The sequence below is a fragment of the Apaloderma vittatum genome, unplaced genomic scaffold (assembly GCF_000703405.1).
Source record: "Apaloderma vittatum isolate BGI_N311 unplaced genomic scaffold, ASM70340v1 scaffold12564, whole genome shotgun sequence".
Classification (NCBI taxonomy): Eukaryota; Metazoa; Chordata; class Aves; order Trogoniformes; family Trogonidae; genus Apaloderma; species Apaloderma vittatum.
This window is the reverse complement of record NW_009711012.1, coordinates 12,318-30,933: the sequence shown is the minus strand read 5'-3', so window position 1 is coordinate 30,933 and position 18,616 is coordinate 12,318. Positions and strand designations below refer to the sequence as shown.

Sequence of the window (18,616 nt, the reverse complement as noted above, 5' to 3'; positions counted from 1 at the left end):
TCTTAGCACTAGTCAAGATGCAGAACACAGACAACAAACGGTCACCACATACATTTTTAGTTTCATTTGAAAAACAGACAAGGAAAAGTATTTCTTAAGTAGACAAGAGAAGGGGGAAAAAAAAAACGCATTTGCCTTTTTTTCTGCTGTTTAAATCTGGATCTGCTGTTTAAAACTGGATTAAGACAAAATCCTTTTTCCACACCTTTGTCAAAAGTCTAATTTTAGAAGAAATCAAATTAATTCTGTATTAATTGTATAGTAGCTGTCCACGAAGAGCAATATTTATTCGGGGGGGCGCGGAATCATCAAGAAACACCAAGGAAGAAAGGACCCCTGTCAGAATAAAGGCTGACCAGTATAAGAAGATTCCTCGAGAAACAGTGGTTTTCAAAGGCAAAAGCTATTCGTCACATAGGTACAATGTAACAAAATCAACAGCAAATGCAAATGAGAAACTATTACTAACATCTCTGTAATCTTCAACAGTATGTATAAGGTTATCCATGCAACAAACAAACAAGAATTACATGTAAACATGTAAGGAAAAGCCTGAAAAAAACCCCCCTGTTTAATTTTTCCTCTTAAATATAGGATGCATAAGAAGTGGAAGAACTCTCCCTTAGGAAAAGCAAATTTCCCATGAATTATTTGGATACAAAATAAACACTCTGTGATGATCAGAATACTATCTGAACGCTGAGGAATACAAGTACACACGTGATTTTACCAAACTCTGCTAATGTCCATGACTAGAACATGAGACAAACTGCATTATCTTTCAGGATCTGAGAGGACTTGTTCAGAAGAAACTAGGTCTTTAAGTGGGTAGCAAAATACTCAATACGTCACATTAAAAATTCACAAGAGAGAAAACCAGAGGAAAACAGACCTTCTCATTTCTAGTCTGTTTGTGCAGCAATATCTTTGTGGGACTGTTACATTATTATAGAATTTATAATCCAGTGAATATTATTTTCATGTTTCTTTTTTCCATAAACGTCTCATATGGTACTATGAAGTTTTATGTTGTTTATTCTCCCATTTTAGTTAATAGCTTATAAATACATTTGCTGTGAAAAAATTCAGTATGCCAATACAGCAGTTTTGAAAGCAGAGATAACAAACGCAATTTAAGTTTTATAGAATAAAACAATCTGTTTAACCAAATGTTCTTTTTATTAGCAACTGAATCATCTCTTCAAATGTAATTAAAACTACAGAATCTTACTGTTTATTGTAGCATCAGCTTAATTATGCCTACTCATTGTGCTAATCTGAGTCAATACACAGCTTCCAGGCATGGTATGTGAGAAGTCTGACATAAAAATATAGCTCTTTCTCCTTTAATCATTACATAGATGAGGAACAGGAACTGCTCATGAGAGTAAAACCAAAGAAAAAAAAATTTGACAGTCTCTTTCAATATATATATTGTAATATTTTGTCATCACTGGCATACCTGTAGGACATCAAAGGATTGCTGCTAAATGCAATTTCCGCTGCCTGATGTCTAACCTTCTTGAACCTAATTTGCCAAATCCTAAGGATTTTCCTTATTTAGCAACACTACCCACCACTCTAAGAGTTTGCTACACAATTTAGAGCAGCAGAACTAGGCTGTAAGATCTCTGGTTAAACTAGTAATCTTTAAGAATGTTAATCCAATTGAATGGCTTAGTCTTTCCATTACAGTACTACTCTGAACTCTGCAGATCGCTCTTTTGTTTTCTACACGACTTTAAACAGAGCAGCCTGGCAGTAAGAAGAGCATCATACTTGACAACTAGTCTTCACCGCTCAATCGACAAAGTTATGTATCATAAACACCATTTTCAGACTTAATTAAAAAAAAAAATCAGTCTCAAGTCAAAAAGTGAAAAAATTTAGTTCACCAAGCATGCAGTAACATGTATTGCATTTTGAATGTAACCAAAATGCAGAGTGCCTCTGGTTCTGCCCTAGAGTTTTGTGATTTTTCCTGCACGTTAAGAATCGGCCATTGTCACTGGAAGTATGCCAGCACATGTAAGGCAATCCAGCCACCTTGATTCACACGCTAATTTAATTACACCCAACGTTGTTTATTCCTATTCTTAAAATACCACTGCAAGAAACAAATGCAGTTAAGTTGCATTCCCAATAATCAATGCTACACCTATAAAACCCATCAATCATGCAAGACTGATCATCTTCAGGCATTCAAGAAATCTCAGCAGGCGATTTTGTCTACATGTCTTAAGAGGGCTTTTAATAGGCTTTTAACGAAGTAATTTTCAAAACTGCTTTTACTTGAAAAATGGCTTTTTATTTAAATATATTATCTATTTCTATCAGAATATTTTCTTATTAAAAGCACTAGCAGCTACAAAAACATTAAATAACTTCATTAACTCTGCGTTGAAGATGTAGAACCTAGTCTCCTGCTATGATTATAAGAAATGTGAAAAGAGAAGTGAGCTGGAGGAACATTACCAAAATTACACAAAATACTAGGCTAAGAGAACTATTTTTATTCTTTTTTTATATAAGCAGTTAAAACAGTAGAAAAAAGGTTTTGATAAAGGTAATTTATCTGAAAGAAATTATTTACTTAGCTGCTTAGCACTTAAAAAACCCCAGATTCCATTATTTTATATTCCATAATAATTCAACCCATTTCCTGTGTGATTCTTTTTGATAAAATAATTGATTCATTTGGTAGCATCTTCTCACCTACCTAGACAATATTTCTGACATTTCTGTGGCCATTTGTTCCCTATAAGAAAATTGATAAATAAGCATAAACCAAACAGTAGTACAAAACCAGCCTTTATAACTGCAGAAGTCTCTTGCCAGCCAAACTGAAGCTAATTAATGTGCATAAAAACGAAAGGCTACTTATTTTCAATAATTACCATTCTTATATATATATATACAGTCCTGATTCTGTAATTAGCAATACATCACATAGGGCAGTGAAAAGGGGATGATAACGTGAAAAAGTTTACATTAATTATATGTTCATTTTTGAATAGATATTATTAGGTATATTAAATTATTAACTTGTTTATTAGATGAGCAAAGTAGTGGGTATGAAGTATTAGAAATTTACAGATGCACAGTAATAAGAATTATCATGGATATTAGTAAATAAGAGGACAGTGTCAATTTCCTTTAAATTAATTAGTGTTGGGGTTCTTCCTATTACAGCATTCAAAGGGAAAAAATGCCATACGCAGTCATTTGCAGCTTTGTTCCATTGGCTCTGCAAACAGAAGATATTTATGTTAGACAGACTACTTCCCAGTTACCTTTTTAACTATCTGAAGTGGGAAAAGGTGGGTATTTCTCGCTCTCTCACATCTTATTTATTATCTTACGATTTTTTCCTTCACCTTTCTCACTCAATCATGAGTTTTAAATTATTTTTTTTTAAAAGTTAAATTCAGATTATCTGGAAAAAACGCACAAGTGAAAATTTCCCTTATGCTTTCTTCCCCACCTCCTCCCCCTCATCTTTCAAAATCCAAGATTTTGAGACACGCTACTGCTATATTTTATGCCCACAGAAGTGTATCACAAGAAAGAACGGCAATTTTCATGTAGCTGCAGAACAGAGAGCGACTTCAGGCAAGCTCTGAAAAGACACTGAATATACCTGCCAAGCTAAAGGCTCACAGGTATCCACGTGTAGCACCGAATATGCTACAAATTAAAACTTACTTGGGTCGTTCCGCCGCAACACACAGAACAGATACCCTCACAACATCTTCACTGAGGGTAGCTTATTTTCGTGCTACATGCTGTACTACATGTTTCAATAAGCCACACAAAAATATTTACAGTTTGAAAACAAGTACCTATTACACATAAAACTACAGATATCTATTACCTAAAGATAGATATATCAAACGTGCTGCATCTACTGCCAGAACAAACAACTTTTCTTCTTTGACAGAAGCCAATGAGAATATTTTTTCAAAGAAAGTAGTAATACTTATAAATATTTGCATATCTATGAAAACTAATGGTGACTGCAACAAGGTAGTGAGGAGTAAAAAATAAAGCAGAGGCTACTCCTTTTCAAAGATGACAACACACAAGCTCATTTAAAAATCAGCAAAATACAAGAGTTTCTTCAAAGTGGCACACAAAATTCACCTTATTCTTGCTGTTTTCACTCCACAAGTATTACAGCACAATGGAAAATACTCTTTTACTCATGCCAATATGTAAGCATGAAATGATTATTTTACAAAATTGTGTGAAAATACTGTAGAAGCAGTCATACTGCATGAATTCATTTTATGGAGTGATACACAGAGTCATAGAACCGTAGACTGGTTTGGGTTGGAAGAGACCTTAAAGATTGCCTAGTTCCAACTCCCTTGTTGCGGGCAAGGACCCCTCCCACTAGATGAGGTTGCATGCTTTATCTTATGAGAGTAAAAAGTGAAATATATATCACAGTATCACAGTATGCTAGGGATTGGAAGGGACCTCAAAAGATCATCTAGTCCAATCCCCCTGCCAGAGCAGGAAGATAGATATAGATATATATATATATATATATACAAGTCACAGTAATTTCAGTGTATCATATGGTAATATGCAAGTCACAAATCCAGAAGATGGCCAAATACAACTTACTTAGACTCTAGTAAAATTTTCATTGCTACCAGTTAAAATAAGTCCTAATCATAGAATCATAGAATGGCCTGGGCTGGAAGGGACCTTAGAGATCATCTAGTCCAACCTCCCTGTCATGGGCAGGGACGCCACCTCTCGACTAGAGCAGGCAACACATGGGGACCGAGCAGGAATCGAACCCGCAGCCTCGGTGTTGTCACTGTTGTCAGCACCGCGCTCAGCCACTGAGCTAACCAGCCCCCTGATCATTTATGTTTAAATTACTAAACGACATGTTTTGTTCAAACCAATAAATAGTTTTCATTTCAGGGAAGAACTCTCAGTTTTCTACCTTTAAGCGGATTCCTACAGTTACATGGAAATCTCCCATTGGATTTCAGTTAATGATCTTAGGGTCTGGGAAATGTTTTAGCTGGTTTTTTAAACAAAGTAAACCAAAATCAAATCAAGGGTGAAATTAAAAGCATTTTGTTTAGCTTTTGGACATGCTTAAAACTCTTTGAAGTAGACCACAGGAACAAAAGTAAAAAAAAATATTGCTAAAGAGCTAAAAAGAAATCTCACTTAAGCATAAATATCTATCACTTTTTTTCTAGGTTTACATTGTATCTTGCTCAAGAATGGCTTTACTTGGCTACATTAACTTATTCAGACCATTCAGCACTTTCCAATCACTAAGGAAAGAGCTTTCCTGCTCCTACTGCTCACTACACAGCTGAGAGAAACTGACAGCTGTAACTATCAGGACAGTTACTTCATCATCCATCCCAGGACGACGCAAGGAAGACAAATACGACGGTCACCCACAACCAGTAGGAAACGCTGTGGAGATTAGAGCTTCACTGACAGAAAAGTTACTGAATTTTCTGGGCCCCTCTTGTTTATCTCCTCCCTTCTTTTATATTTAGGAGAAGTTTGCCAGGTTGCAATACTAAAGTGACTTTGGGTTTATCTTCAAAGTATTACACTGAAATCCAAACAGGGCAAGAAAATCTCCAGAATGCTGTCTGTGAAGCATTTGGACACCCAACTGAGCATGGTAAAGTCTTAGTCAAGACAATATGACAGCTATTACATCAAAGAGGGCAAAACCACAGTAACTTTACTGGAAATGTCTAAAAATCAGTATTGTACATGACAAAAAAAATTACCTAGCAATCTCACATCAGCACACAGCTACTGAAAAAAAAAAAAAAAAAGAGTATACCTCTAGATAAAATTTGATTAGCAAAGATAACACGTCTGGAGTTCGAAATTCCATGAAAACACTTAGGATTTTCTTATCCTCCTTATTTCAACAACAACAAACTGAGCAGATTAGCACTAATGAAGTCACCAGTGGTGTTATCATGTCCACAGGTCCTTCATGCAGTTTTACCAGTAAGTAATATTTTACTGGAACTTTGAAGTTGCTTCTAAGGCATCACCCTTTACACATGAGAAGCTCTCGCTCTGCAGTCACTGTGGATGCGTACGCTAGAAGCCAAGCACCTCTTGTGACACATAACAAAAAAAAATTAATCTCACAAAACAAAACATCTAACACAACATCTAATTTTCAAACCCATCTATGTTAAATATATTCATCCACTTTAAAAAACTTACCAGTCAGGACACAGATATAACTACTATTTCTACATTCAGAGAGGGCTTCTTGTTAAGAACCCCCACACAAGTCCACACTATACTACTGGCACCATTAAGTACCAGAAAGAGCATATTTTATTACTACTCACTACTGAAGAAATCCCATCCACTACTTTAAACGAGTCATAAAAATCATAATGTAAATTCGTTGCCATCTTTGCCAGAACCCCAAAAGAGAAAGAGAACTGCAGTTGTATTCACAAGCACCTACTAAATTACCAATGTAGCAATGGGCAAAATGAAGTTTTTACACAAAAGCAATTTATTTCTAAAAAAAATTCACAATTTGAAAAATATCCCAATACACTGACTTAAGGGGTCCATTTAATTAATAAAAAATACAGAAACCCAGAAAGAATGTAGTCTTCTCAAAGGGATCAGGAGAGGAAGAAGATATAAAAAGAGAGAAAGTACTTAACGTCATACCTCCGCAATCCTAAATCAAGCTGAGCCTCATCACTGATGAGTTCTGCCTCACTCTGGGCAATTCTCATGGCAAGTTCATGGTCACGGCGTTCCTGTTCAAGCACTGCCTGGTGCTGGGTCTCCTCTTCTCGTTCTCTAGCTAGCTGAGCCTCAATTTCAGCCTGTTTTATAAAACACACCTTTAGCCTTATCCAATCAAGACCAAGCAAATTAGTAGAAAAACATGCCAAGTAGTGTATTTATAGCTTTCAAAACACAAAACATTTACAGAATCAAAAAAGTAACTGCATTAGTATTTAGTTTGACGGAAGAGAAACAAAACAGCTACAGATCTTGTCTTGGTTTTCATAGTTTACCAAATCATTATTGTCCACTACTTGTATTGTCTTTTCAAATTAAAGCGTCAATCATTCCTTATTTAATGAAAAGGTAACTTTTTGCTAGCTATTATGAAATTCGGAAGTTTTTACAATCATTAAAACTCAAATGATACAGAGCAATATGGTTACTCCTCCCTAGCCTTAACACAATATTACCTTGATACTCTGCACCTGGCACTACAGGACTTTGCAACAGGCATTGCTCTGCATATAGGTCTTCCATGGTTCTTTTCAAAAAGGGATCAAGACAAACACTGGAATCCTCTGTGGACCTGATCTACCTTTGAATTTAAGCAAGCAGGAAAATTCTCACTTACTGCAACACAGAAGCAATCCAGATACGCTGCCTCTGCAGAGTAAAACTGTAATTCCAGTTTACCATCACTATTTATCAAAGGGTCTTGCACACATGCATAAAAAGTAGAACACAACCAATCCATTTATACTTCTGAAAGTCATACACACCAGGTCTTATCTGTGCCTTTCCTGGAGTCCAGAAGTTAACAAAGGATACAAAGTCACTTTCCACTTGCACCACTAAAGCAATGCAGTAACACCAGTGTCTGTACCCTATGAATCGCATTTTAGGTTAGCTGATAGCAACAACCACCAGTAGGAGAGAGTGTTTAATTAACTGTACATAGAGGAAACAAATACCCTACTGAATTACGTATCTGGTTTGTATCCAAATGCTGCGTTTTTATAAAAGTGTAAAATATATTCTGCACTGGATATATCCACATCTCCGAACCAAAGAAACAAAAAGACAATCCCTAGAAATGCTCATAGTGCTGGCAGATTATGTTTTTAAACTTTCTGGGAAGAAAGTGCTCTCCCTGCAACAATTTAGAGACTAACGTAGCAGCAGTTTTCTCTTTTTATGTTTAACTTCTGTAAAGCTGGTAGCGCTTATTTGCATACAACCGACAGACCCAAGAACACAGGAAAGATTCGTTTTTCATCAAAGTTAGGCTATAATTTATCTGTTAGTTTCAGTGACTTGTTTAGCAAGAAAAAGAGTGAGGTGATAGAAAAAAGAACGCAGAGGCAAGGTGCATAAGCAGGGCTAGGCCAACACCAAGGATAACACTACACAAGAGAAAAAAATCTGCTTCTGATTAATCATGGACGAGGTTTAAGAGAGTCAGTAAACATCAATGACGATGACTCTGCGCTTGTGACAGTCACCCCTACATAGAAGCTTCTTCTGAAAATGCTCTCCCAGGTCACCCAGGCAATCTCCCAAGACAAGAAGAAAACAAGAGTACAGGAGTCAAACCAACCCCAGAGAGAAAGCTCATAATGGGATCCGGAAAGTGTCAGGAATCAAAGGGGCAGGGTGGAGGAGCAGGGTTTGAACCACGTGCATCTATTCTACATGAATGTAGCCAAAGAGGCTATCAGAGACAGTCCTGTGTCCTCTCATCATTACCAATATTCCGAAAGTGTTTACAAGTTAAGCTGGTACATGACACAGCCCGAATCCAGATGTGATTTCTAGTACAATAGTGCCAGACTTGCCTGACATTAAACATCTGCAAAAACTTCAAAGCCTAAACTAGGATTCTCCAGTGTTGTGTGTTTTTAAAATAACTTTTAAAACCCTCCAAAACCAAATGCACCTGTACTCGGAAGATCTGAACCTGCATGTGAACTAGAAATGGATAATCTGTCTTGGGATGTCCTAATCATGATTTTCACCTTACATTTAGAATCATAGAACGGCCTAGGCTGGAAGGGACCTTAGAGACCATCTAGTCCAACCGCCCAGCCATGGGCCGGGACACCACCACTAGACTACACCAGGGAACACATGGGGACCAAGCAGGAATCGAAGCCGCGACCTCGGTGTTGTCACTGTTGTCAGGACCGCGCTCAAACCACTGAGCTAACCAGCCCTGCTGAATCGCTCCAAGACATGCGTTTATAAAATGAGGCTGTCAGACTCAGTGGAGAACCTAAGCTGTGAAAAAGATTTAAAATAATAATATTTATTTTAAAAAACAGCAACCAAACCCCCACACAGATAGAATATTAACCTGAATACGCTTTTCTTCCTCTTCCCTCTTTTTCCTCTCTTCCTCTTCCTGTTTTCTCTTTGCCTCAATCTCACATTTCCTATTATAAAAGAGAAGGTAGAAATGAAACCATATTATTTAAAATGCAAGTGAACAAGAGGTAGGAAAGCATCTTCCACAAAACTGAATGGTAATCCAGAAGTCACTAAAGTCCCGATGACAGGACACTACATGTAAAGTCAAGAAACTTTCTAAGCCTACCTGTATTTCCCTCTGCATTATATAATTCCCTTTCAGACTCTATTCTGACTACACTTACCTTATAAACCACTGGGAAAGGCAATGTTTTAACATTGCATAGTACACTGGGAGTACAATCCAAGTGACTCTCTTTAAGCAAAGAAGTATTAAGAATTCCCTCATTAAAGAGCCTTTCCTGTTTCCTCTCATTCTATAACCACAAACTTATTCAAGACTCACAAACGTCTTTCTTCTTCTTCCTTCTTTCGTCGTCGTTCTTCCTCGTCACGTCTCTTTCTTTCTTTTTCCATTTCCTCCTGGATTCGTCGTAGTCTCTCTGCTTCCTCTTCTTGCTGTTTCTTCTTTTGCAGTGCACTTAGAAGCTGCTCTGAGCTTCTAACTAGAGCATCATATTCTTTCTGTATCTGTTCCCTCGTCATTATAGTGGTCTGCAAAATAAAATAACAGGAGGGGATTATGTTCTTTTACATTTGTACTCCACTTCTACAAAATGCATATTGAAAGTTAAATGAGAGCACTGAGCCGTATAATTAAATTTTATATGCACTTTAGAGTGGGGGAGCTTGAGTGCATCCTTCCTAAAATCCTGGGGATCCATTAGTCTCTTCTCTCATTTAAAACCATATAAAGTAACCTCCACTTTACCACTGAAATTAAACACGACTTCTCTTTAAAATATGTCTTCATTTTTCAAACCGTGCAGTTTTAAGCAACAGAAATGAATTCTTAACGTGCTAAGATGAAAACTAAGAGCCTCCTACGTACATTGTGTGTCACGTTCTTGGCTGCTATAGTGATTACTTACAGCTCTGCCTTTTATGTTATAGAACAGAATGGTTCTTCTTACAATGTCACTCAGAAAAAATACTGGACTGTGGTATGACTAACTTTTTTGAGGAGGTATTAGTAGCAGATAACAAGTTGAAAATACTTAAAACAATAGTCTTTGCTACATGGTTTCCAACTTCACTGACAGCTACAATTTAATTTCATTTGACAATTCACATGGATGTATACTAGTGCAAACTATGGTATTTGATGACCGTTTCTGAGGGTGTATCATGATAATCAAATTATCTTTTTATTATCAGAAAAGAGAACTATAAATTGACAGGTTAACTCTATCTTTTCAACTGCGATTTTAAATAGAAAAAATGTTACAACAGCCCAATAAGAAAGCTATAATATTGCAAGAAACAAAATTTCAACACATCAAATTTTTTCTAACATCAATAAATCCCAGTATGCTTTAATTTTGTCCATGTGCTTTTATGGTAAGAAACTGAGAACTAGAGACCCTGAAGCATAATCATCAAGCTGAATTTTCTTTACTACCAAGTCTGAAAAAACTCATAGCTGGAATATAAAACTCTTTGCTCTGTGATAAACGCTTGTACGTTTCAGCCCTGATTAATTTAAAATACTGCTAATATGCATCATTCTGATAATAAAAGCAACAAGCAAATTATTAACACTTGCCTCACAATATCAATGTGTATTTTTGCTTTTGATTCTGCAGTGCTAGTTTTGAAACACAGCTAGTAATACCAAAGTCTAGATATATGCACTCAGTTTCAGGATTCGCATCAGTTACACTCAGAAACAATTTTAAACAGGGTTTATCCAGTACCTCTGAAAATTAAGGTCTCTATATTAAAATGTCTTCAGTTAAGAAAAACACATTGCCCTTCTACTTTAGATTAAGTTTTAAAAAGATTCCAGTGATAAAGTATTTCTCTGATTATTTTCATACCTTAATTTTGGTCATTGAAGCATCAATAGAATACTCCAGCTCCTTGACCTGCTTGCTTGTCTCTGCCTTCCCCTCCTTCAGGGCACTTACTACTTCATTAAATTTATCAAGTCTCTTCTTCAAAGTACGAACTTTTATCAGGCCATCAATGCTGTAGAGGGAAGACAGTTTGTATCTTGAGACATTTTTACAAGATGATATTTTTAAAGCTGCGACTAATCCTTCACATTAAAGAGATGGATAAGGGCAATAAGTTATGCACGCTGATAAAACTCAATTTTTTGAAATTCAAACTTCACAAGAAGTAACTAAGCAATGGAGCCTTTTGCAAACAATAATTAAAATTGATTAGCAGATGGCAACTCAAAATAGAAAAGTGCATTTTTATTTTGAGAATTAATGTGGGATTGGCTAGAGTTGGTTTCTTTCAATAGCAAATCATTAGTATCCGTTAGGGGATTTTGACTGGAGTGGATACAAGGTTGAGTTGTGCCACTTAATCAAAGAGTAATAATGGGACTGAATCAGATAAAATTTAACTACATAGTGGGGGAACCCTGTCATTAGATGCCCCACAGGGAAAAAACCAACCAAACAAACAACACATCTGGAGCAGAGTCCAGGGAAAACTTGTTAAAGAATTGATACTGAAGGCCACACACACAAATCACAACTCTGCTGCAGAGACAGTTTTCCTAGAAAGAAATCACTGAATTGGGATTCAGAAAAAAGGAACATACAAAAAGTAGAAAATAAAATAAAATCATTAAAGATGAGTACAGAACAGCTTAAAAATATAGGGACATGGTCAGAAAGGCCAAGGTACAGAATGAAACATAACTATCAAAGGATGTCAAAGAAAACATCTGACAGAACCCCACTATTAAAGAACAGAGTTAGAGCTCCATCAAAGAACAAAAACATACCAGTACAGCTTAATAACCAAAGTGTTTTTCCCATCTATTCCACACAGTCAGATTAAAGCTAATGGAATTAATTTCAAGAGGAGATAAGACAGACAGAACACCAATTATTTTTAAGGTAAAAAAGAAAGTGGGCCTAGAAAGGAAGGTGGGAATGGGTAAAGGACAAAAATTAATGAGCTTAAATTTCATTTAGAGAGATTTCACTAAGGATTTCTAATAACTAGGCTATCACCGAAGGATTTTATGAACGAAGAGCTAAACAAACATTCCTCAGGAAAGGTTCAGATTTAGTCTATTCATCCATGGGAAAGGGAGAAGGAGCACAGCACCTCTCAAAGTCTCTTGAAGTCATACTTAGCACCATTCTGTGACTTCCGATATATTTAGTTAAGCATAGTAAATCTCCTCTTTACAGTCACATGAAAATTTTATTAAAAATCCATTTTCTTCAGTTAAGGAATATCCTCTTACCGTGGTTTGTGCTTTCTCTTGCAAAGCCACATTCGAATAGTCTTTTGTATTTTAATGCAGGCACTGGCTCGATACTTTATCTTATTTTTCACTGTAAACACAGAGAAGAGTCTGAATCTTAATGGTTTATAAAATTTAACATAACTCTGACATTACTAGATAGCTCAGAACTGTATGTAGCCTACATATATTTGAGAGCTAAGTCTATACTGAAACCACAACACTTAAGACACAGCAGGCAACAGAATTCACAATCCTGAGCCAGGCAACAGAGGCTCCCACTCGAAACAAACAGGAAGAACGAAGCGCGTGCCCACTCGCACGCATGCACACATGCCTCCCCCCCGCCAGATTCACAGGGGGATCAGTGAAAAGTCACTGGACCTGGCAAGCAGGAAATGCTCAGCTCCAAGTCTAAGACCTGCACTGAAGGGTAATCAAGTTGCCTCCATCTGCTAGAGATAATAAAGTGGCTGCGACTTCACTGAGCATTTCTCTAGAGTACTGAAAATAAAGAGCACAAAACCTCCAGCTCTTGTTGTTCTTGTACAGTCTAAAGACTCAAATCACTGGGACCAGGAGGCAAGTTAAACGGAGAATAATGTCAAGGCACAGGCACAAGCATGCGTGTTGAATAGCTCTAAAGTGCAACAACAAAGGCAGTTTTTACATATTTACGAGAGGACACATAGACTCCTAAAGATCCACACTGCCTTTGGTCAGCAGCTGAGCACATGGCTTGTGAACAGTGATATTAAATTACTGGACTTGGGTGATCACAAAGATGCACGCTACTTCTCTGCATATCTATTTCAGCTACATTCTGTGGGTAAAATTAACCTCTTGTTTGCCATAAAACACTAAAAAAATTTAAGGCACATGAAACCAGAATATTGTTTCCCTGGGTTTTTACTTTTCAGACAGAGTGATAGACTTTCTAGACTATCTTTCTGAAAAATAGACTGAATAGTATAGATTTCTAGGCTGAAAACATGATTTTAGTGTTGCCGTTTTTGATGTCTGAAATCTATCAATTAGAATTTACAAATTCTATCTGCCCTAGCCTAAACAGCCATTAATAGCACTCAATCTGTGACAGATGTGTATGTAGGCTCCTGAAGGGAACCTACAGGAAGGCTGGGAAGGGACTTTTTACATAAGTGTCCACCAACAGGACAAGAGGGGATGGATTTAAGTTGAAGGAAAATAGATTTTAGATTGGATCCCAGGAAAAAATTCTTCAGGATGAGGGTGGCAAGACTCTGGAATAAACTGTCCAGAGAAGTTGTGGATGCCCCATCCCTTGAAATGTTCAAGGCCAGGTTGGATGAGGCCTTGAGCAACCTGGTCTAGTTCAGAGGTGCCCCTGCTCAGGGCAGGGAGGCTGGATTAGATGACGTCTAAGGTCCTTCCAACCTACGCCATTCTATATCATGACTGTGCTGGCCTAAATGCACAAGTATAAGGCATGAGGCCTTTATGCTTTTCTTCCCCATTTAATGTGTACTTTCCACTCTGTGTTATCTACAGATCCCTAACATACCGCATGACACCTTTCCCCATCTCCCAGACATCCTTACAGAAGCACCACACAGGCACAAGTTTCTGTTTCACATCAGCTCATTGCTGCTCTGCACAGTAAACGTAGCAAGCACTTAGAAACTGTGTATTGACAGCAATAGGCACTGATTTGGTGGATCAGCAGTAACTGCTGGACTGGAGATGTTTGCCCTGTAATTCACAGAGGTGCTTTCAAACACGCAGTTTCTGTCTGGAGATGACAATCTCTGTGGAGGCACTTCCCACAACTGAACGACTGCATGTTGTCAGCTCAGAGTTGATCTGCTGATGTAGAAGTTTTTTCCCTGCAAGACTTGTCAATAGCTCGTCATTTCTGGGCAACTGGTTAGCCAGGCTTCAGTAAGCACCCAAGCAGACCAACCCAGAGACCGGTGGTGGGCAGCACCCCCACTTTGAAAACCCTCTGCTCTCAGTCCCCCTTTACACACCTAATGTAAAACATTAAAAAAAAAAAAATCTCATCCAACCTTGAAATCAATTACTCTGATTTTAATATGCAACCATCTGCTATGCATGTCCTTGGCCACATTTCAAGGTGTTAATGATTGCTTTGCTCTATTTATAACATTTTGATTTAATAAAATGTAAAATACGTACATTTAATCACTGAGAGAGAACACCACTGAACTTTTTTCCAACGACTGCAGATAAGCCAGCGATTCACTCTTTTAACTAGCTCTGCTAAGTGATCTGGATCAGATTTCATTATCTGATCAAACTCTGCAAACTAAAAAATAAAAAAAAAGTTTTACAAACTCGGTAATGATAGACATTGTTATTTAAAAGCATTTTGAGTTAAAAAGGTAAAACATTTTCAATGTGAACTACAGTTATGAACTACAGTATGTTATCATACCAGCTTTCAACAGATATGTCTGGCATCACTTTATTCTTTTATAATAAGAGAAATTACTGCTGGGGTTTTCTGTTTAATTGTGTGCATTTTGAAGAATCCAAACATTTACTAATCACTACAAATATTTATTGTCAAAATCTTAAAAAATTGTTTCTCTTCACCCTGAACACTTATTCTGGCCTTACAAAACTTCAGGACACTTCTAATTCTGTATTTGGGAAAAAAATAAAGCCCTGAAAGTACTTCCCATATTTTAATTCTTGAATAAGTGTCCAACAAAAGGCAAACTTTTCTGAAAATCCTGCACTGCTTTTTGGTAGTTATAACAAACAAGAGCAATTACCTTCCCTCCTAGTCACAACAGCTCCCTAGTACATCTCCTTTCTCTGTACAGCAGCAACAATGTTCAGAATCACAGATTTCAGCTATAAATACATTTTATTAAAAAAAACGTTTTTCTTTTTTCTGACTTGCCCTTTTTAATAGTCAATATACGTCTTAAGTGATTGGTAGAACATCTGGGAATACAAACATTGCATTAGGAATACAGCAGCATTAGCAACAAGACTATGAAAACAGTATCAATATTAATGTTGATTTTTTTCATAAAAAATTAACAGTATTTATAAAAAGTCCTGAGCAACCTTACTTAAGTTGGTCACACTTTTAAGCAACCTTACTTAAGTTGGTCACACTTTTAACAGTGTGTTTAACAATGTCCAACTTCAGAGGTCCCTTCAAAGTGAAATTATTCCACGATTCTTATTCATGAACTCCAAGAGAAATAACGTTACCTTGCCAGGTCTAAAAAACACCTTGGTTAGCCCAAATTTGTAATCATTTTCGTTCAGTCCTAAGGCTTTAAACAGTGCCTGAAACACAAAAAGCAGTTAGGATTATATTCTGCCTCCTTTAAAAAACACAACAAAACCCTACAACAATATGTTTTCTGCCCTGGATGATATAGAAGAAAAATTAAGTTCTTTCTTACTTTGCAAAATAGCCTAGGATCCAGTCGAGCCAATTTTTCAGGCAAGTATTTCTTGTACATATTATACAGTTCATGAAATGAAGCTCGTGAAGGGAAACCACCTTGCATCAAATCCAGAACCGACACCATTCCTAAATTCACAGGAACACACGTGCAAAAGCTGGCATCAGTAAAATACAAATTAAACCGTGATTTTTACAAAAAACCAGCAGTTTATAAGATAAACCTCAAAGACAGCGTTCAGACGCTAAACCAGAAATTTCAACTGGGACTTGATCCAGTCTTTAACATTTCTTGATTGTGTGAGCATTCACAAGCGAAAACTGAACAGATGAGCAGAGCCCACACAATTTTCTCTCTATTTGAGAGGTAATACCCGCTCATGCAGCAGATTCCTTTCTAATCTTTCTTCTAAATATCTTTTTTTTTAAAGCAGACTTGACGTTTTCATTTTAAAAGAAAAAAAAAAAAACTCTTTTAACATTGCATGTTATAACTCTGTTTTCCCAGATTTCAGCTTCATTTACTGTTGCTGAAGTAAGCATATATGGAAAAAAGAGCTTGTAAGACTACTGTAAAACACTGCAATTGGGGGTGGCAGATAATTTGTTATTTTTTCCTCTCTGTCATGCCAAATGCTGTTAACCTGAAAAAACATACTATTAATGATTATAATGAAATTCCAACTGCTGAAAAGTCGTTAAGCTTTACGATAATACGAGATGTTAAACATGTGGGTTTAACAGCTGCAGAATCTGGAAGTATCTTGACTTCAAAAGGAGAAAAAAAATTGAGCATGAGCTACTGAAAGTACAAAAATACAGAAAAGGGGGAAAGAAAAAAGAAAGTATTTTGATAAACAAGCTCCCTACAATGAATGACAATAACAGCACTCTCTCAAGCAAGCAGTTCCTTCCACTGTTCAGTGGGGCATGAGCAAAACTATTATTCACGCTTTAAAATAAAGCTGTAAAAATGGAAAGCGCCTAGCATTTCAAGAATAATGAAAATTCAGCATTGCAATCTGTAGTAGTATACAAAGTAATAGAACAAAGGAAAGACTATGCTGAAGTGCCCTTGTTGGAAGTTCAGCTCCAAAGCAAATTAACAGTGGTATAAAGAAATTTTGAAAAAGCACATCAATACGATTCAACTCTATTACAGTATCTACAAAATCAAAGAAACCAGGCATGTTTCAGTTGTAACACTGACTGCCTCTAAACACACACAGGATTTTCTAACACTTCAACTGCCACAGTAATTTAAAGGAATTCTATTGTTCTGGATTGAACTGCTGCCCTATTAACACTGTGGGCGACACAAAGAGATTGGATTCAACTGCAGGTCAGGAAATCTAAATTTATGTGCCACTATATGGCCATGTGGCTTCTTACATATGCACCTGGCATCCAAACTCTCATTTATCATCAATGGAAAAACAGTAGATGGAAATTACATCAACTCTTCTTGCTAAGAAGAGATCTCATGGCCGTTCAGATAAATTATTTCTAGGGTTCTATCGACTAAAGTGAGAGGTAAGGTACTAAGAATCTAAGTAACTGTTCAAAAGGCATAAAAATAAGCTGGCTTCTAGAAAGCAACAGTTCAAGCAGGAAGTATTGCTTCTGTCTCACATATTTCAAACTTAGGTGAATCTGTAATGCCAAAAATAATAAACAGAGGGGAAAATATCAAGAGGCATACTTTACCTGAACACTGAAGCTGAGAGAGGATCTGTCCTCCTTCAAAATGGTGATTTGTCATCTTTAAATTAGGTTTGATACAGCGAATAAAGCTAGACCCCTATTACCAAAACAAGAAGTTAGCGGAATCTATACATTTTTAAACTTCCTAAAATAATGCTTAATAATGTAAGAATTTTGAGTGGAGGAAAAACAAAGATACAAAATAATAGTATACTAAAAGAGAAATACTGATGTTCTTTTTCTCTCATCTATCAGTTTCGCCCTCTAGCCTTGGCCTTGATGTAACTGACCTAACTAACACTTAATTGGATCCTCAACTTTTGAGTTTTTATTCAACTGTTCTTCTGAAGGTTAGTACAATCTAATTACGATCTAGCAGTCTAGTTTCTACTACCCTCGTTATCTCCTACAGTCACATCACGTAGATGCCTCAGTCCTCCAAAGTTCACATCAGTGAACACTGTACCAGCCTCCTGACACGGGAATCACGCCAGATGAACTTCACCTTCCTGTCTTCTTTTACTTTTAATAGTTTCTTTTGGCTCATGGCTTCACTCTCCCTGCCCCCACGCTGTTCCAGTCTGCCCCTCTCTTATCTCCACGTGCGCCATCTCTACAATTTTGGCGACTGCTGTCTCTGATCATTTCACATTCATTAAGGATTAGATTTTTGCAAAACCTTATCCAATTATTCTGACTGTCCTGTAACGGGTGGCTGCTAATGATAACCTACCTTATATAACAAACCAAAAATTAGGACTGAGAAAACACAGTATTACTCCCGGTTTGCAGTTTCTTCTCTCTTTTTCCAGTCTCTCAGCTGAGAGTGAGAGCGTGCCAACCGAGGGAGCTCTACATTAACAACAACCTCCTCGCTCATGGGTTAGCTCAGCCCAGAGCTCAGATCAGAGCACAGCAAGCCCGGCCACATATTTTTTCACTGGACTGTCTCAGTTCCAGCTCACCTT

The 18,616-nt window shown here is 37.0% G+C and overlaps 1 protein-coding gene across 1 annotated transcript in view; it reads right to left on the bottom strand.

Annotated features, from left to right (window-relative positions):
• MYO6 (myosin VI) overlaps nt 1–18,616 on the bottom strand; it is a 39,479-nt gene that overhangs the window by 8,567 nt on the left and 12,296 nt on the right. Inside the window, exons 9-19 of the mRNA XM_009867504.1 lie at nt 17,652–17,745; nt 15,943–16,073; nt 15,746–15,823; nt 14,693–14,822; nt 12,515–12,605; nt 11,118–11,268; nt 9,584–9,792; nt 9,125–9,203; nt 6,706–6,866; nt 3,218–3,247; nt 2,720–2,758 (exon numbers count right to left, since the gene is read on the bottom strand). Coding sequence (XP_009865806.1) covers nt 2,720–2,758; nt 3,218–3,247; nt 6,706–6,866; nt 9,125–9,203; nt 9,584–9,792; nt 11,118–11,268; nt 12,515–12,605; nt 14,693–14,822; nt 15,746–15,823; nt 15,943–16,073; nt 17,652–17,745 — 1,193 coding nt within the window. The remainder of the gene's footprint in view (nt 1–2,719; nt 2,759–3,217; nt 3,248–6,705; nt 6,867–9,124; nt 9,204–9,583; nt 9,793–11,117; nt 11,269–12,514; nt 12,606–14,692; nt 14,823–15,745; nt 15,824–15,942; nt 16,074–17,651; nt 17,746–18,616) is intronic.